Raw genomic sequence first — 18,271 nt, 5'->3', positions numbered from 1 at the left:
TTTAAATTTTAAATGTTTAATGTTTAAATGTTTAAATGTTTAAAATGTTTAAATGTTTAAATGTTTAAATGTTTAAATGTTTAAATGTTTAAATGTTTAAATGTTTAAATTTTAAATGTTTAAATGTTTAATGTTTAATGTTTAAATGTTTAATGTTTAAATGTTTAAATGTTTAAATGTTTAAATGTTTAAATGTTAAATGTTTAAATGTTTAAATGTTTAAATGTTTAAATGTTTAAATGTTTAAATGTTTAAATGTTTAAATGTTAAATGTTTAAATGTTTAAATGTTTAAATGTTAAATGTTTAAATTTTAAATGTTTAAATGTTTAAATGTTTAAATGTTTAAATGTTTAAATGTTTAAATGTTTAAATGTTTAAATGTTTAAATGTTTAAATGTTTAATGTTTAAATGTTTAAATGTTTAAATGTTTAAATGTTTAATGTTTAAATGTTTAAATGTTTAAAGTTAAATGTTTAAATGTTTAAATGTTTAAATGTTTAAATGTTTAATGTTTAAATGTTTAAATGTTTAAATGTTAAATGTTTAAATGTTTAAATGTTTAAATGTTTAAATGTTTAAATGTCTAAATGTTTATATGCTTATTTGTTTTTATGTTGCGCATTTACGGCGAAACGCGGTAATAGATTCTCATGAAATTTGGCAGGTATGTTCCTTTTTTTGATTGTGCGTCGACGTATATACAAGGTTTTTGAAAATTTAGCATTTCAAGGATAATATAAAAGGAAAAAGGAGTCTTATTCATACGCCAATATTGGAGTAAAAATTAGACTATAGAATTATTCATCATAAATCAGCTGACAAGTGATTACACATATGTGTGGAGAAGCCAGTCTATTGCTGTATTTCCTTAAGGTCTATAGTTTCAATCAGGTACTTGTGGATGAGAATACTGCGTGAGGTCTACTGTTCACAGAACTATTACTATTGTAAATTCAGCGATGTCCTATTCACATTTTTCATTACTGGTAATAGTTTCAATTTTTTCCATTTTTTCAGATTGTCGACTCCGTTCTCAGCTGTGAGTGTGGTTCTGATGTTGACTGCCACTCTCTTCTCATTGGTCGGCCATTGCAATGCTGACCACAAGACACTTGTTGCCTGTGGCTTGTACACTGTCGGAGGTGAGTCACCTAATAGGCCTACAATTCCATAATATCAAAATTGTAACTAATTTTATTATTCAGAAATAATATTTAAAGTTACCTTGTTTGAACTGTCAATATTAACAATTTTATTTGAATTTACAAAGATATTCGATTACATTACATATAAATTTCAATTCTACTATTCTGCATATATAACTTGTTGACTTTTTCTTTAGGGCTACTTTTAAAAAAATAGTTATTTGTATATCTAGAGTGAAAAGTACTGTTTTTTTCTCCCTGAGGGAAAAGTTTGAAGCCCGAGGCGAAGCAACAATTTTCCTGAAGGAGGAGAAACATTTTTCACTCGTTATGTACACAACATTTTTCCTCCACCTACATTTAGAAAAGAACTGCATATAAAATAATTTTTAAAAACTCACGTGACCAGTAAAATGTGTTACAACATAACTTAAAAATTAAACAGCTGGCTTGTAATCACACAGTTTACCGCCGACAGCGCTATCTGTCGGCAAACGTTGTAACAACAATGGCCGCCAACTCGACTACAACACTATGATGAAGTTCCCGTTTCAAATTTAATTAGTTAATGAGGAATATTCCTTGGTTGTTATTTTGAATAACATGGAATATAGAAAAAAAATATTTATATATTTTTATAGTATACTGATATGAAGTATGTAATAATTTTAGCATGAAACATATATTTCATATATTGATTAAATGTCTGGTTGAGGTATTGAATTTAGTTGGTTTAATGACTACCCTATATGCTTCCTCATCTGAGCTTTGACCTCATAACCTGTTTCAAATGTGAGTTTTTAAAATAGAGATGCTTCCCATGTTATTTAAATGGAGTCACTTTTACGCTCTAGGGAGTTTTTCTGTTTTTTCCTCTCGAGATCGAAGAAGTGACACTCTAGTATTATGCTTCAGGGAGTAAAGTAGGCTCTTTAAACAGTAGGTGGAGGAGAATAAAATATAAACCTCAGTAACCTTTTTTAATTACTTTATCACAACATGCTTCGGACATTAATGCTATTTTCAAGACTAGAAGAGTCTAGTTTGAAGACTTTTCTTCAGAGCTTTCAAATTACCTGACACAGCACTAAAGCTTTGTTCACATCAAACATCACATCAGAAATACATCTGTCACTCCTGAAGCCATATTGCCGGTCTGTAATAATGTTATTCAATGTTAAGTTATAACATATTTAAGTTTACTAGAAAAGTCTAGTTTCAAGACTTGAAAATGACATTAATGTCCGAAACATGTTATAAAATAATTTAAAAAGGGTACTGAGATTTATATTTTATTTACTTGTTGAATATTCCATTCCGAGATCTTTTCAAAATGCCCCTATACTACATGAATGATCCACTTGAGCCCGTATGCAGATACTCGGTTTAAACAGAGAAATGTTAACTGTTCGTTTAAACCCCGTATGAAACACATTATAATAAATGCAACCATATCTACAAGTAAACGTGGTTTAACGTTAAACGTAGTGTTAGCATATGGCCCTTACACGCATAATTTTCATATTGCAGCATACTATGACTGTGATGTTTATTGTTCACAGAACTACTAGTATTGTAAATTCAGCGATGTCCTATGCACATTTTTCATTATTGGTAATAGTTTAATTTTTTCCATTTTTTCAGATTGTCGACTCCGTTCTCAGCTGTGAGTGTGGTTCTGATGTTGACTGCCACTCTCTTCTCATTGGTCGGCCATTGCAATGCTGACCACAAGACACTTGTTGCCTGTGGCTTGTACACTGTCGGAGGTGAGTCACCTAATAGACCTACAATTCCATAATATCAAAATTGTAACTAATTTTATTATTCAGAAATAATATTTGAAGTTACTTTGTTTGAACTGTCAATATTAACAATTTTATTTGAATTTACAACGATATTCGATTACATTACATATAAATTTCAGTATTATTCTACTATTCTGCATATATAACTTGTTGACTTTTTCTTTAGGGCTACTTTTAAAAAAATAGTTATTTGTATATTGTCACAGATCCGCCCCAGTAGAAGCGTCATGTGTCAAAATCCAGCTCCATGGGGGGGACACGGAAATATATAATTTGAATCCTAAGACAATAAACTAAGATTATTATCGTTCAACCATGAGTACGATTTCTTCGTATAGAAGGTCTTACCTTGTGTTGGCAAATATTGCAGCCTATTTTGTTCCGTGGAGGTGGGTGGATGTACAGTAAAAAGGGAATTAATAATTAAAATGGTTGGATTAAAGAAAATAATTGAACAATTACAGTATTTGAGGTTATAATTTAACAGTATGTAGTTGTAGGTTAGGTTGACCAGCTTTCGTTTGACCGGGCTATTGGTATCATTTAATTCAGAGTATCTATGTAGAATGACTGGTGTACGGATGAAACAGATTGAAAAAATTAATTTGCCCAATAGGAGGTTTGGTAGCCGAAGGTAGCCGAAGTAAGGACGGTGAATTTCTAGCTTAACACTGTAGGTGATTATATGGTGAAATGGAATTGAATCCAATTTGATAATAGAATACAGTTCAATTTGAATCTGCTGGGTATGATTAATGCTGTCACTAGGATCAGACAGAGATAGTAATTTAGGAGTGAACTTTTTCTCCAAATAATGACTAATATATTCAGAATCCAATAATTGTGCTGTAGTTGGGAAAGATATTAGACCGCATAAAACAACAGACAGAATAGCAAATCCATGCGAACCGGGTCTCTGATAAATACTATGGGTTATATGAAGGCAAAATGCTGAACCAAAATAGTAAATATTTCGAGTACCGAGTTTAATTCTACTACCGTCTATACGATCTATTACCTCTCCTTGCGACGCTGATCGGCTGATAATGCAGGATTCACTTCACCTCGGTGTGGTAGGCTAGTGGCAGTCGATTTTTTATTTGATTCTGCGGGATATTCCCAATAAAAAGGTTTATTGTTTGATAAGAAAATCGACCACCATTTACCACCAGAAGAAATAATAGTCTAATAATAGATACTATACTCGATAATGTCTGACTATTGCAAAACAGGATGTGTCCTGCACGATCAATATGTGTCAGTCGAGAAAGAACGAATTTGGAGGTGTAATGAAGTAAACCCAGTTTAATGAAACGGTAATATGGATATATTCTGGAAGATATACTTTTACAGCAAATATTGAGTAAATTAATGAACAGATTTTACAAATTATGATTTTTAATCGATACAGAATGAATATTGAATGATAGCTGATTTGAATCTTTAAATTATAAATACTATGTGAAAATTTGGTACTCTTTGATTGAACAAAATAAAATGGATAATAGCCCTTGGAAGGGTCATAAACTGCACTAGTTAAATAGGCAAAAAATAAGTTAATAAGTAGGGGTAAAGTGAGACTTCTGGAGAAAAGCTGCCCCAAAGCTGCCCCAAAGCTGCCCCCAAATCTGCCCCAAATCTGATTCTTGGTTCTAACCTTGCCCAATCCAATGTAATCTGATCTAACCTAACCTAGCCATACCCCTAATCTCACAATAAACCTCAAATGAAGATTTCCCACTTTTTTGGAAAAAAAACTAGATCCAGCTTTTTTTTATTTCTTGAATAACTAGGAAACCGTTAATTTTACAAAAAATCTACAAGAGTAACTTTTTCCAGTAAATCTAATAACGAATCCATTGACACCCCATTTGTCAAGATTGAACAAAAAATAAGGATCTCATAGATCCAGTTTTTTTTATTTCTTGAATAACTAAGAAACCGTTAATTTTACAAAAAATCTACAAGAGTAACTTTTTCCAGTAAATCTAATAACAAATCCATTGACACCCCATTTGTCAAGATTGAACAGAAAATAAGGATCTCATGGGAAAACTAGATCCAGCTTTTTTCAATTTCTTGAATAACTAAGAAACCATTAATTTTACAAAAAATTTACAGGAATAACTTTTTCCAGTAAATCTAATAACAAATCCATTTGTCAAGATTGAACAGAAAATATGGAAAAAGTGGATCCAATTTCTTTAATAACTAAGAATAATTTTTTTCAGTAAATCCATTATTTGTCAAGGGGATCCTAACTCTGAAACTGAGCACCAAGCATTTTTATGTTGAGACCCTTTCTTAAGCAAACCTCAGCACTAAACCCCCCCCCCACAAGGGGGGGGGGGTTGGGGGGTCTTGACCCTCTGCCTTTAACCTGAACTACTTGAAAACTCACCTCAGGTTGTATTGAGAAGGAAAAATATATATAATAAAAATGTATAAGAAAGAAGTCAAGTTGGATATATTACTTGTTGATCAGAGTGTACATCTTGATGAGAGTATTACCAAATATGAGTATATCACTCACACACCATATATTCAACAGACATTCAATTACAATGATGAAATTCGAATTAGTTTAAAACAAGAAGATATTTATACACTTCCAAGTAGAAGTTTTCTCATAATTGAAGGCGAAATCAAAGTGAAAGATAAGAATGATGTTGAAACCAAGGACTTTTCACTTATCAATAATGGAGTTGCATACCTATTTGATGAAATCAGATATGAATTGGGAGGGGTTGAAGTTGATCGCACACGTAATGTAGGATTGACAACAACCATGAAAAACTATCTACGTCAATCAAAACTCAATGAAAAAATTATGGAGAATGCAGGATGGAAGTTGACTGGATGGAAAAGTTTGGATAAATTCTGCTTTTGCATTCCTTTGGATATGTGGTTAGGTGTAATGGAAGACTATAGAAAAGTTCTATCAAATGTTTGTCAGGAAATTGTTCTATTAAGATCATCATCAGACTTAAATTGTATTGAATCGGAAACAGCAAAATCGGTGAAAATTGATATTACAAAACTACAATGGAAAGTACCCTACATACATGCTTCTGACACTGTTCGTCTTGATCTGCTGAGTTTAACACATAGTGATATACCAATTACCATTCCATTCAGGTCATGGGAATTGCATGAATTTCCACAATTACCTGAAACTACTAATCTTCAATGGACAGTTAAGACAACTTAGATTTATTATTCTTGGATTACAAAAGAATAGGAAAAATGTTATAACTGCTAACAGGTCACATTTCGATTTCTGTAATCTGAACAATGTTAATCTCTATTTAAATGCTCAATCATTCCCCTATGAAAATATTGTTGGTAATAAACATTTATTGTATCACATGTTCTCTGAATTCCAAAATGAATACTATCCTTATAACAGCAGTACATCAATTGATTATAAAACATTCAATGAATATGCACCATTGGTTGTTATAGACTGTAGTAAGCAAAATGAACTATTGAAATCTGGTGCAATAGACATAAAGTTGACATTGGAAACAACAAATAATTTCTCAGAAAAAACCAGTGCCTACTGTTTAATCCTCTATGATAATGAGTTTGAATATACACCACTGAGTGAAACAGTAAAAAGAGTATTATAAATCTTCTATAAAATAACAAAGAACTAGACAATATTCAAATCAAAAGTATTATCTACAAATGTATCAATATTTACCTTCAGTATCATCCCATTGATTTGTAGAATTGTTCTTGTCTTGATCTCAACCATTTTCTTCAAATTTAATTTTAAAGCATTTTATATTATTATTCAATTTACCAGCTTCTTTCAAAGCAAAATACTGACTGTGATGATATAGTGCTATCTATATGAGCTTGGATTTTTCATTAAAGTTGAATAATATTCTTGGTCTGGGTAACCAAACCTATATTTTTTCTGGGTGTACTAACCTACATCTACAATTTCTTTCTGGGTGTACTCACCTAAACCTAAGATTTTTCACCTATATTTATTACATTTTTTTCATACCATTCTTTAAAAGAGATTCCAGAAGAAAGTGAGAACTGTTGGATTAAGTTTGGATCAGTCATATACTTCCATTCTTTTTCATTATTGAGATTGATGTTTGGTATGAAAGTTGCAGCTAATGGTATACATTGTAAAAAATGGAAAAAATTCTGAATCAAATTTTTGATATCAACATTAATATATCTATTATTATCTTTATCATACAAATATCGACCAAATTTATCAACACTCATGATCTATTTTTATAATAAATGTTCAATACAACCTGAGGTGAGTTTTCAAGTAGTTCAGGTTAAAGGCAGAGGGTCAAGACCCCCCAACCCCCCCCCCTTGTGGGGGGGGTTTAGTGCTGAGGTTTGCTTAAGAAAGGGTCTCAACATAAAAATGCTTGTTGCTTAGTTTCAGAGTTAGGATCCCTTGACAAATAATGGATTTACTGAAAAAAATTATTCTTAGTTATTCAAGAAATTGGATCCACTTTTTCCATATTTTCTGTTCAATCTTGACAAATGATTTGTTATTAGATTTACTGGAAAAAGTTATTCCTGTAAATTTTTTGTAAAATTAATGGTTTCTTAGTTATTCAAGAAATTGAAAAAAGCTGATCTAGTTTTCCCATGAGATCCTTATTTTCTGTTCAATCTTGACAAATGGGGTGTCAATGGATTTGTTATTAGATTTACTGGAAAAAGTTACTCTTGTAGATTTTTTGTAAAATTAACGGTTTCTTAGTTATTCAAGAAATAAAAAAAACTGGATCTATGAGATCCTTATTTTTTGTTCAATCTTGACAAATGGGGTGTCAATGGATTCGTTATTAGATTTACTGGAAAAAGTTACTCTTGTAGATTTTTTGTAAAATTAACGGTTTCCTAGTTATTCAAGAAATAAAAAAAAGCTGGATCTAGTTTTTTTTTCCAAAAAAGTGGGAAATCTTCATTTGAGGTTTATTGTGAGATTAGGGGTATGGCTAGGTTAGGTTAGATCAGATTACATTGGATTGGGCAAGGTTAGAACCAAGAATCAGATTTGGGGCAGATTTGGGGGCAGCTTTGGGGCAGCTTTGGGGCAGCTTTTCTCCAGAAGTCTCACTTTACCCCTACTTTAATACAAAATTATAATTCAGAAAATGGAATAAATGAATAATTTAAATTATTATCAGGGTGTGGTTTCGCCTAAGGAAAATAGACCTTTTGGCTAAGTACAGCGTGGATATTTAAACTTATTTAATACAATAAAAAATCATTTATGATAACTTTGTACCCTTAAAACTATAGTCATGACTTTTCTCAAATGGAAGAATTTATACGCTGTGTAATTTTCGTAGATTAACGGGGATCCCCTTTTATATATTCGAATAACTTACGTAGACTTCTGTTTCCGTTTCTTGTTTTCGAAATATATTCGGCCGTAGAATATATCGTTCAGGCTGGATCCTTCCGCGTGGCGAAAAACGTTGAACAGACCTCACTAATAAAATTTCAGGGTTTATTTAAATGGAATTGAAAATTTTAGTATCACCAATTATTATAGGAACTTTAAAACAACTTATTAAAACAGAAAGACAAAGATTGAATTACATTAAACAGAAATTAAAGCTTTTTAACAATTAAGTACATGGACTAGGTCTGCATCCTACCGATGATTCTTGCAAAAAGGCCTCGAGTCTTCCTCTTCTAGTTTTCACTTGAGTTTCTTCTTCAAATTTTGTCTCACCAAATTTACATATTAATTCAGGATTGGTCAGATTCTGTGACGTAACCAATATGCTGAATGGGTGGTGTCAATGTGTCCAACTTTAATTAGTTAATGAGGAATATTCCTTGGTTGGTATTTTGAATAACATGGAATATAGAAAAAAATATTTATATATTCTTATAGTATACTGATATGAAGTTTGTAATAATTTTAGCATGAAACATATATTTCATATATTGATTAAATGTCTCGTTGAGGTATTGAATTTAGTTGGTTTAATGACTACCCTATATGCTTCCTCATCTGAGCTTTGACCTCATAACCTGTTTTAAATGTGAGTTTTTAAAATAGAGATGCTTCCCATGTTATTTAAATGGAGTCACTTTTACGCTCTAGGGAGTTTTTCTGTTTTTTCCTCCCGAGATCGAAGAAGTGACACTTTAGTATTATGCTTCAGGGAGTAAAGTAGGCTCTTTAAACAGTAGGTGGAGGAGAATAAAATATAAACCTCAGTACGCTTTTTAAATTACTTTATCACAACATGCTTCGGACATTAATGCTATTTTCAAGACTAGAAGAGTCTAGTTTGAAGACTTTTCTTCAGAGCTTTCAAATTACCTGACACAGCACTAAAGCTTTGTTCACATCAAACATCACATCAGAAATACATCTGTCACTCCTGAAGCCATATTGCCGGTCTGTAATAATGTTATTCAATGTTAAGTAATAACATATTTGAGTTTACTAGAAAAGTCTAGTTTCAAGACTTGAAAATGGCATTAATGTCCGAAACATGTTGTGATAAAATAATTTAAAAAGGGTACTGAGATTTATATTTTATTTACTTGTTGAATATTCCATTCCGAGATCTTTTCAAAATGCCCCTATACTACATGAATGATCCACTTGAGCCCGTATGCAGATACTCGGTTTAAACCCCGTATGAAACACATTATGATAGATGCATCTATCTACAAGTAAACGTGGTTTAACGTTAAACGTAGTGTTAGCATATGGCCCTTACACGCATAATTTTCATATTGCAGCTTACTATGACTGTGATGTTTATTGTAAGAACCTGTTTCTCTCATGGTTAGAGGGTCACTATGCTTTTGAGAAGGACCTCTGTTATTTGAGATCTTAATTTCTAGGATGCTTGATCACACTTAGCAACTTCAGTGGTTCAGCGTTCAGATTCTTCAATTCATTCATCATCTTCTAAGGAGGAAATCTGTGTATATTGTATATGCAGCACCACTTCTAGGCTATATCAGAACTACAAAACAATATCAACACTTATACATACTATATCGTAACCACGACTTATATGGAGGGAATCTTCGAAGAAAACCTTACTTTGGCGGATTTTTTTACTCAATATTAAAACTGAAAGGTTTGTGGATTTCTTTCAAAGTTTCCTTTCAATCACAATGCTTGCTTCAAGAAATGAGTGATGAGTGATGCCAAATACAAGTATTGTATTCAACTTTATTGATAGATTCGATCAATATAAATAACCTCTCCTAACTATAACCAGACTTGATATTATAGCACCATAACTGAACACCCTGAAAACTCACAGCATGGAGTCCTTGTTAATGGAATTTGATGAGGAAATTGAAGGGGCATTGAAAATAGTATAACATAGAACGGCTTTTACAGGCGTGTGGGCTTAGCTAGAGAGAGACAGTAAAAGAGTGAGTGAGAAGAGGGTGGTAGAGAGCACAAGCTCGGCTGTTTAGCCGGACGGAAGGTGTTGCTAATAAAACATCAATTGCTTGGGGGGCCTTTAAGCCTTTTTGGCGGCCAAACTGGGAAAACTGGGGAAACTGTTTTATCGCTTTTCCGACTACACCTACCTGCAAGCCTTTGCTGAAAGACAATAAAACAATGGCGGAGCTCGGGCGCCACACTATTCCAGCTTTTGTGCCGTTATATATCGATATATCTGTATCGACGTCAGTGTATAGATGTGGTGCCTCGTAATTGCTTCGTAAGAGGCTTACAATGAAGGCGGTTATAGCTGGAGGGTCCGAAGGTGAATTCGGCGGTTCTATACGATATCTTCTCACACACCATCCAAGCGATTTACAGGTGTGTTCCGGGCGCTCACGTACAGGCGATGAGCGTTTCAACTTTTCCAATTTGGATTTCGGTTTACATAGCGACGATTAGGGAGGGATCAGCAACACCAACAAAGTATCGATTGGTTTTTTACCTCAGGTGTGTGCCACCAACTGAAGTGCGGAGGTAATGATTATTTTTATTATAGAGAATAAAAACCACCTATTAGCTATAACTGGGAGAAAACACTATAAACAGGCCAGAAACGTGATATGGTCAGATAATGGTTATTGTTAACACAAGAATAAAAAAAGCAAATCAACATTCCAAAAAACGTGTTATTGTTGAGAGAATGATTATTGTTATCATGGAGAAAATTGGGTAAACCAGGGTAGGAATTTGAATATGACTGTAAAAACCTGATATTTAAGGCTGATGATGATTATCATTATCATACAAGCGAATAAGGGCAATCAAAGTGGAAAATCAGGATTCGATCTCAAAAAACATGTTGTGTAGGATTTTATGGATTCAGCAAGCAAGCTCGTGCATTGAGAGGCTACCTTAGAAAAGCTTGTGATATTGTTAATGATATTCTGATTGCATACTAACCTAATATTGTGTCTATGACAGCACCAATTTTTGAGTTTTGTTTACATTGCAAGTAAGTTTAATGAAACGGTTCAATTTGATAGAGGGAATGAAATTGTAGGAGCAGGTCCTCAGGTTTCACGATTAAATAGTGAATAACTTAGTAGGATCACTTTTTATCTCATTTTGTGCACCTATCTGTGGTGTTTTTGTTTTTATGACCAGAGTGAGCAAAGTTTGTTCCATTTCAATACCATAATAATGGCCTTCAAGGGAAAATATGTCAAGAATACATTTCACTTGAGCATTTATTTCAAGATAGGACTAGTTTTACTGTGTCAAACCTGGAATACATTTACAAAATGGGTACTTCTAATCTCCTTCTGCTATTCAGTTCTCCTATTCGCAGTAGCAGAGGTCCTTAGTTTTATTTATACAGCTTTCATTGGATATGTGAAATGATAATTATTATACAGGTTCTTCATTATTGGTGAATGGAAAATATTCTGATGTGAAATATCTGTATCCGTAGAACTTTGAAGTGGTGAGTTAATACTAAATAATATTGAATAATGAGGAGTGACTTTCAATATTAGTTGAAGTCGATTCAAATGTATATTAAATTCAATTGAATTGCTTCAGCGTTGAAAGCAGTTTCTAGTTTCAATTCCACCAAACAGAGGATAATTCCATTTCGACTCATCGTATTATACAGAGTGATTCATATGTATGGGGACCCTTCAATAAATTGGAGACTGTTGTAGATATAATACAAAAACTTTCTGGATAAGTTATTGATCAAATACCCTACCTTTTGACGTACAACTGAATTTCAACCTCTCATAAGGGGGTGACTTAGGGGTTGTAACTCAAATACTTTGAATGCAAACACCCATTGCATTGAAGGCGTTTTCAATACGAGAAAGATGACATCAATAAAAATGTTCTATGACACTTTTATCAAAAACGGCGGCTGATTGTAGTTTTAGTTTTTGAAGAAATAATTGATAAAGATTAATCAGCCGCCATTTTGGATAAAAGTATCATAGAACATTTTATTGATGTCAATGTATTGAATACTTTCTTGTACGGTATTGAAAAGGCCTTCAAAATTATGTATCACACAATGGGTGTTTAAATTCAAAATATTTGAGTTACAACCCCTCATTTCTTTAAAAACTAAAATTTCAATCAGCCGTCATTCTGGATACAAGAATCATAGAACATTTTTATCGATGTCACCTTTCTTGTTTTAAAAAGGCCTTTAGAATGATGTACCACACAATGGGTGTTTACATTTATAAAATTTGAGTTACAACCCCTAAGTCATCCCCTCATGAGGGGTTGAAATTCAGTTGTACGTCAAAAGGTAGATTATTTGACCAATAACCAACTTATCCTGAAAGTTACAGAATAATATCTACAACAGTCTCCAACTCATTGAAGGGTTCCCATACATATGACTCACTCTGCATATCATAGAGACATATGATAATCTAGGTATTAAGTACTGGTAGTAAGTAAGGAAATAAGCTGACTTCAAATTGTCTTACGAATTACTTCGAAATTAGATGTTATGTACGGCTTCTCAAAGTACATATGTAATAAATGAGTCTAGATCCACTACAAGAGATTTCATCCAAGATAATATTTTTCTGATTTACAGAGATGATATTCCTCTCCAGTATGGCATATACCTATATGAGTATCCTGTATACCTAATCTCTTGTCCATACATATTCATCTCCTAAACACATATGAATATCCGGCATACCTATGCATATGAATACGAACGCAAACAAAGTTTGCCATTCTTTTGATCCGTCGCTGAGTTGACCTCCACAAAACAGAGCGTTCCATTTGGAGAGGATTTATATTTTTGATCCTTGGAGGGAGGGGAGGATTTGTTGAAGATCTGAGCAGCAGCAGCGACGACAAAAAATCGGAAAGAGATGAGAAGAACTGACAGAATAGCTTCCAGGGCAAATATATATACTTTGATCCAAATCATTATTGGAGTCTTGCTTTTGTAGGAGGATCGTCTTTTGAGGGGGGGAAGGGAAAGGATGAATGAAATAGAACCGACAAGTTGTAGTGAGAAGTGAGGGGGGAAAAGAGATGGGGAACAATGTTTACAAAAAGAAGAAGAGCCGTCCACGATGTCAGAAAGATCGACTTCCAGCCAGATATGAACAAATTATGCCGTTTCTTCCTCCGACGATATAATTTTTCTTCCCGCCCGCTGGCTACTTGCTTCCGATTGGTCCATTCCGTTTCCTCCCCCCTCCTACCCAAACCATGCTCCACTGACCCGGAGACATAAAATGTTCGCTCTTCGCTCCCAACTCGAAAAGTAGCGGCGACCGATCAATCTTCGCCTTGAGCGCTCATTTTTGGCGACTCGTGTGTGTCCCATCAGAGATGAATTTTTGTGCGCGCATCGTGTGATGTGATGCGATATGTTACACACGACGAGTCGTCCAATGAATAACGCATGTCGTTCTGTTCAAATAGCTGACGCGGCCGTTTTCAATTTCACGCCTGTCATGAAGTGCTGCTAATACAGCTGACGGCTGTTATGTGATCTTGTCTTTGGATAGGTGCGAGTCTTCTGTCAGCTAATTGTCCACTACAACGTTATTTTATTTTATCATTTTACTCACTATTTACAATCAACCCTATTAGGTATCCCTTTGAAAGTAAAAGGGAAAGAGTTCATTGTAATTAAGAGTATTTTTTAGGATTGGTAAGTGAGAAAGAATTTTGAAATGGTGGCACAGTTATCACACAAGTCAAGTTAGAGTTACCAGAGTTTTTTCTCATTTTACTTTCCTTGCCCTATTACCATAGGTAAGGAAAGTATTGCTTTCCGAAAAAAATTAAGGTACTCCAATTTCTAAATTTCTATACGTTTCAAGGTCCCCTAAGTCCAAAAAAGTGGTTTTTGGGTATTGGTCTGTGTGTGTGTGTGTGTGTGTGTGTGGTGTGTGTGTGTGTGTGTGTGTGTGTGTGTGTGTATGAGTGTATGTGCGTCTGTGAACACGATATCTCATCTCCCAATCAATGGAATGACTTAAAATTTGGAACTTAAGGTCCTTACACTATAAGGATCCGACACGAACAATTTCGATCAAATGCAATTCAAGATGGCGGCTAAAATGGCGAAAATATTGTCAAAAAGAGGGTTTTTCGCGATTTTTTCGAAAACGGCTCCAACGATTCTGATCACGTTCATACCTAAAAAAGTCATTGATAAACTCTATCGACTGCCACAAGTCCCATATCTGTAAAAATTTCAGGAGCACCGCCCCATCTATGCAAAGTTTGAATCTAGATTCACAATTATCAGTCTTCAGATACAATTTAAACTAAAAAATTTAAGTGGAAAAGATTCAGCATGAAAATCTCTACAGTTTATGTACAGTAACATTTTCACCTAAAATTGAAAATAAGCTTTAAATTCGAGAAAATGTGATTATTCAGTTGCAAATTATTGTTAATTCTATTAAATCATTCACTATGAAGAGATAGCAGACCTCATGTGTGTCTCCAGCGTTATTGCCCAGTCACCAGCTGGCTCAAATCTTTGAATTGAGATGCGCGGGAACCTAGCGTCAGGTGATCAATTTTCATAACGGCAAGGGAAGTTGTGTGAGTGCGCCACACCAGATTTTTATTAAACAGTTCCCGTGATTATTGAACGTGTTTTTCAATTTGAAGCGTACATCTGTATGCTATCTGTATAAGTGTATATCACCAACAATTCCGTTTAGACAGCAATAAACATTCCGAATTCAGATTTGGAATGAATATTGAATTCAGATTCAATACAGCAAATGAACCTTTTCCAATGTTTCATTCATGAAAGTGAATCCATGTGATAATGTTTATTCCAAAAGCAATTAAAAATCGTGTTTATTAGGTGGTATATCTGAGACTGATTCATTAAATATCATAACATTTTAATAATCACACTCTAAACTTCCACCTTCCATTGTGAACAGTACAATTGTAACCATAAATGCAATTTATATTTCATTGTAATTCATAAGGATAACATGGATTTCTATCAAAACGGGGAAAACAAAGTCAAAATCAAGGCTTATTAGCATGCAAAAATGATCTGAGCTCACGATTGTAATCAATATTTTTAAATTCCCTTCAACATTTCGGAAAATTAACTTCATTAATATTTGAACAATAAATTTGATCAACTCATTTCTACTCTCACATTACATTCGTTGATCGCTGTTGGAATATTCCTTTAATCTTAAAAAAGCTTCACTAGTAATTTCTTGTCATCTTAATCTTCATCACTTTTCTGCAATTGTATTCTAGCCTTTTCTCCGTCATCTAAACTCCCTTCAATATTCAACTCCTGTACACACTTCCCTCAATAACTATTTGCATGACAATACAAATCTTACTGTTTCATAACTCCCTCACAATTAATGATGGTAAACTAGGAGATAGAGCTTTCACCCTTTGACACGTCAAGCTCCCCCATTCTTTGACGTATGTATCATGCAACTAAAACACAATCATCTCGTTAACAACTCAACCAAACATCGTGAAAGGAAAACACAATCATCTCATTTACAACTCAATTATTCGTGTGAGAGGATCCAAACTCTCGGCGAAGTGTAGATAGTCTTCGCCATGTAATAGTCTCAATAAATACGAGATGACAACTAATTCCTCAAACTTCCATTATTGATTGCCATCTTAGCGTGCTCCGTTAGAGGGTGAAGTGGGCGGTGAGGGGGCTTTCCGAGCATTATCAACGTCATGATGTAAGCCATGCATTATACATGTATTGGTGCATTGATATGAGCTATAGTAGAGGAGTTGAACTCTAGGTAACCTCATTGACGACCACACCAGCATCTCAGCTCTTGTCAGCTTTGAAAGCTCCCTCTGGGGGAGGGTGAGAGTACCCCTGAACTTCAGGGGGAACTCCTCATCCTCCCTGTACCCCAGCTTGGCAACTTCTCCATCAGAACGTGTCTCAACCCCTCTGGAATCCGGAGTGGAGGAGCTACCTCAGTTTCCAATAGTGGCGAGGAGGACTTATCTTTCACCTCACAACTGCCTGCATAGTCATCCTCTATTGCTCCATCTATTGCTCCTCTTCTTCTTTAGAAGGTTTTCTAGAGCTACTATTCCTTCGTTTCAAAAGACCGTTATCGAATTTAGGTACTTTTTCTCCATTCATCTCGAATTTTATCCAACGTTTTTTATTGCTTTTCCTTTTTTAGCTCTTCAGTCTCTTTTCGCTTCATCTACTTGATTCTCCTTCCCTTTTCACTCTTCTTCTCCCTCTCATTTGGTAGAGAGTTAGTGGGAAGGATACTTTTCGGAATATTCTTTCCGAAGAATGGACATTGATATGTCCAAAGCTCCGCCAATTTATGTAGATGCATAACAATATTATCTATTTTATCTATAGTTATAACAAATTGTTTTTTTATCATAACATATACAGCTTAATAATTATTTTCTTAATTTATATTTTGTAAATTCATCTATAATTTTGCTGTATTGTAAGCTATTGTATATAAGTGTATAAACCAGTATATATTGTAATCTACATAAATAAAGTACTCAATCAATCGATCATTCTGTTCTCCCACTTCTTCTTCTTTTTTACTCTCAATCTTCGTTATCTTCAAATAGCTTCTCCAGTTGTCCTACTTCTCATTCATCTTCCATGATATTATCAATTCTTTCTCCAACTTTTCTCCAATTTTTTTTTTCATCCATCTTATGATCTACCGATTTTGTATTGTATCATTATAATATTATCTTTCCTTTATATTTTGATACTTTTTAAAACCCACTTCCTCTTCTGGCTCTCCTAATCAAACTCTTCGAAACGTTTGTGTCACCTTCTCAACCCATATTCTGTTTCCTACTTTTCATCTCTCCTTTTCCGGCAAGGGACTCGCCACCAACAAAAGCCATACGAATTGACTTTTATTTTGTCTCCTCTTCAATCCACTTCATTCTATGATATTTCCTAGGCCACTTTCATCCTACTCTCACGTTAACTCACAATCGAATTATTCTTATAATTCTATTTTCTATATATTTCCACCAATAATTATAAACAATACTAAATTCCTCCTCCATCATTGGGGAAATATCACCTCTCTACCATTCTTTCTGTTCTTTCATTCTTCCTCTCCTCTATTCTCCCTCCTCACTTCCGCTCTCAACTTCGACCTCTTCCACCTTTCACTCCCACTCTTCTCAGCTCAGTTAACCTCTATCTTACTCTGTCTCTTTTACTCATCCTTGATCCTTCTTTTCATCCCAGACCCATCTTCTATTCAAGTCAGTCCAAGCCAGCCGAAGTTTCATCAGCGCGACCACAAACCGTTACTTAGTTGAAGCGGCGACAGTTTTACTTCTCACTCCTCGTCGTTCTCCTCTCTTCTCTACTCTCTTCCACTCACCATACTTCCTCTATCATCTGCAGAATCTGATTCTCTGCTCTGAATCTCCTTCTCTCCTTCCCATCACTCCCCGATATTCCTCATTCTCTCTCCCACCTACTTATCCTTTCCACCTCAATTCTCTCTCTTCTCCCCCACACCACTCACCGGTCCCTCCCTCTTCCACAACTTCTATCGACACTGATTAATGTGGAAGTGTAACCAGAATGATGAAATCACACGCAGAGTTTCACGACATCAAAGCAGTCTGAGTGCTCAAAATTGCACGCAAACCTCCATTGAACCGTTCATACTTCTCAATTATAACCATTATTATTCATACTCATCCTATTCATATCCTATAATTGGAGGACTGGATTCGCTTGCCCTCACGCTTGATTGTATAGGTATTATTCACCTCTCCTCACTGCTCTAAAACATCTACAACATCAACTATTCCTATGAATTCTCTGACAATATCTACTCAAACATTTCTGAATACACATA

General features: G+C 34.3%; 1 protein-coding gene across 1 annotated transcript in view; it reads left to right on the top strand.

Moving 5' to 3' along the window:
- Positions 1-18,271, top strand: part of LOC111044357 — a 125,821-nt gene that overhangs the window by 97,806 nt on the left and 9,744 nt on the right. Inside the window, exon 3 of the mRNA XM_022329484.2 lies at positions 1,021-1,145. Within this exon, the coding sequence (XP_022185176.2) occupies positions 1,021-1,145 (125 nt within the window). The remainder of the gene's footprint in view (positions 1-1,020; positions 1,146-18,271) is intronic.

This window comes from Nilaparvata lugens, chromosome 8 (genome assembly GCF_014356525.2).
Source record: "Nilaparvata lugens isolate BPH chromosome 8, ASM1435652v1, whole genome shotgun sequence".
NCBI lineage: Eukaryota > Metazoa > Arthropoda > Insecta > Hemiptera > Delphacidae > Nilaparvata > Nilaparvata lugens.
The sequence above is the reverse complement of the archived record's forward strand: the minus strand, read 5'-3'. Positions and strand labels throughout refer to the sequence as shown.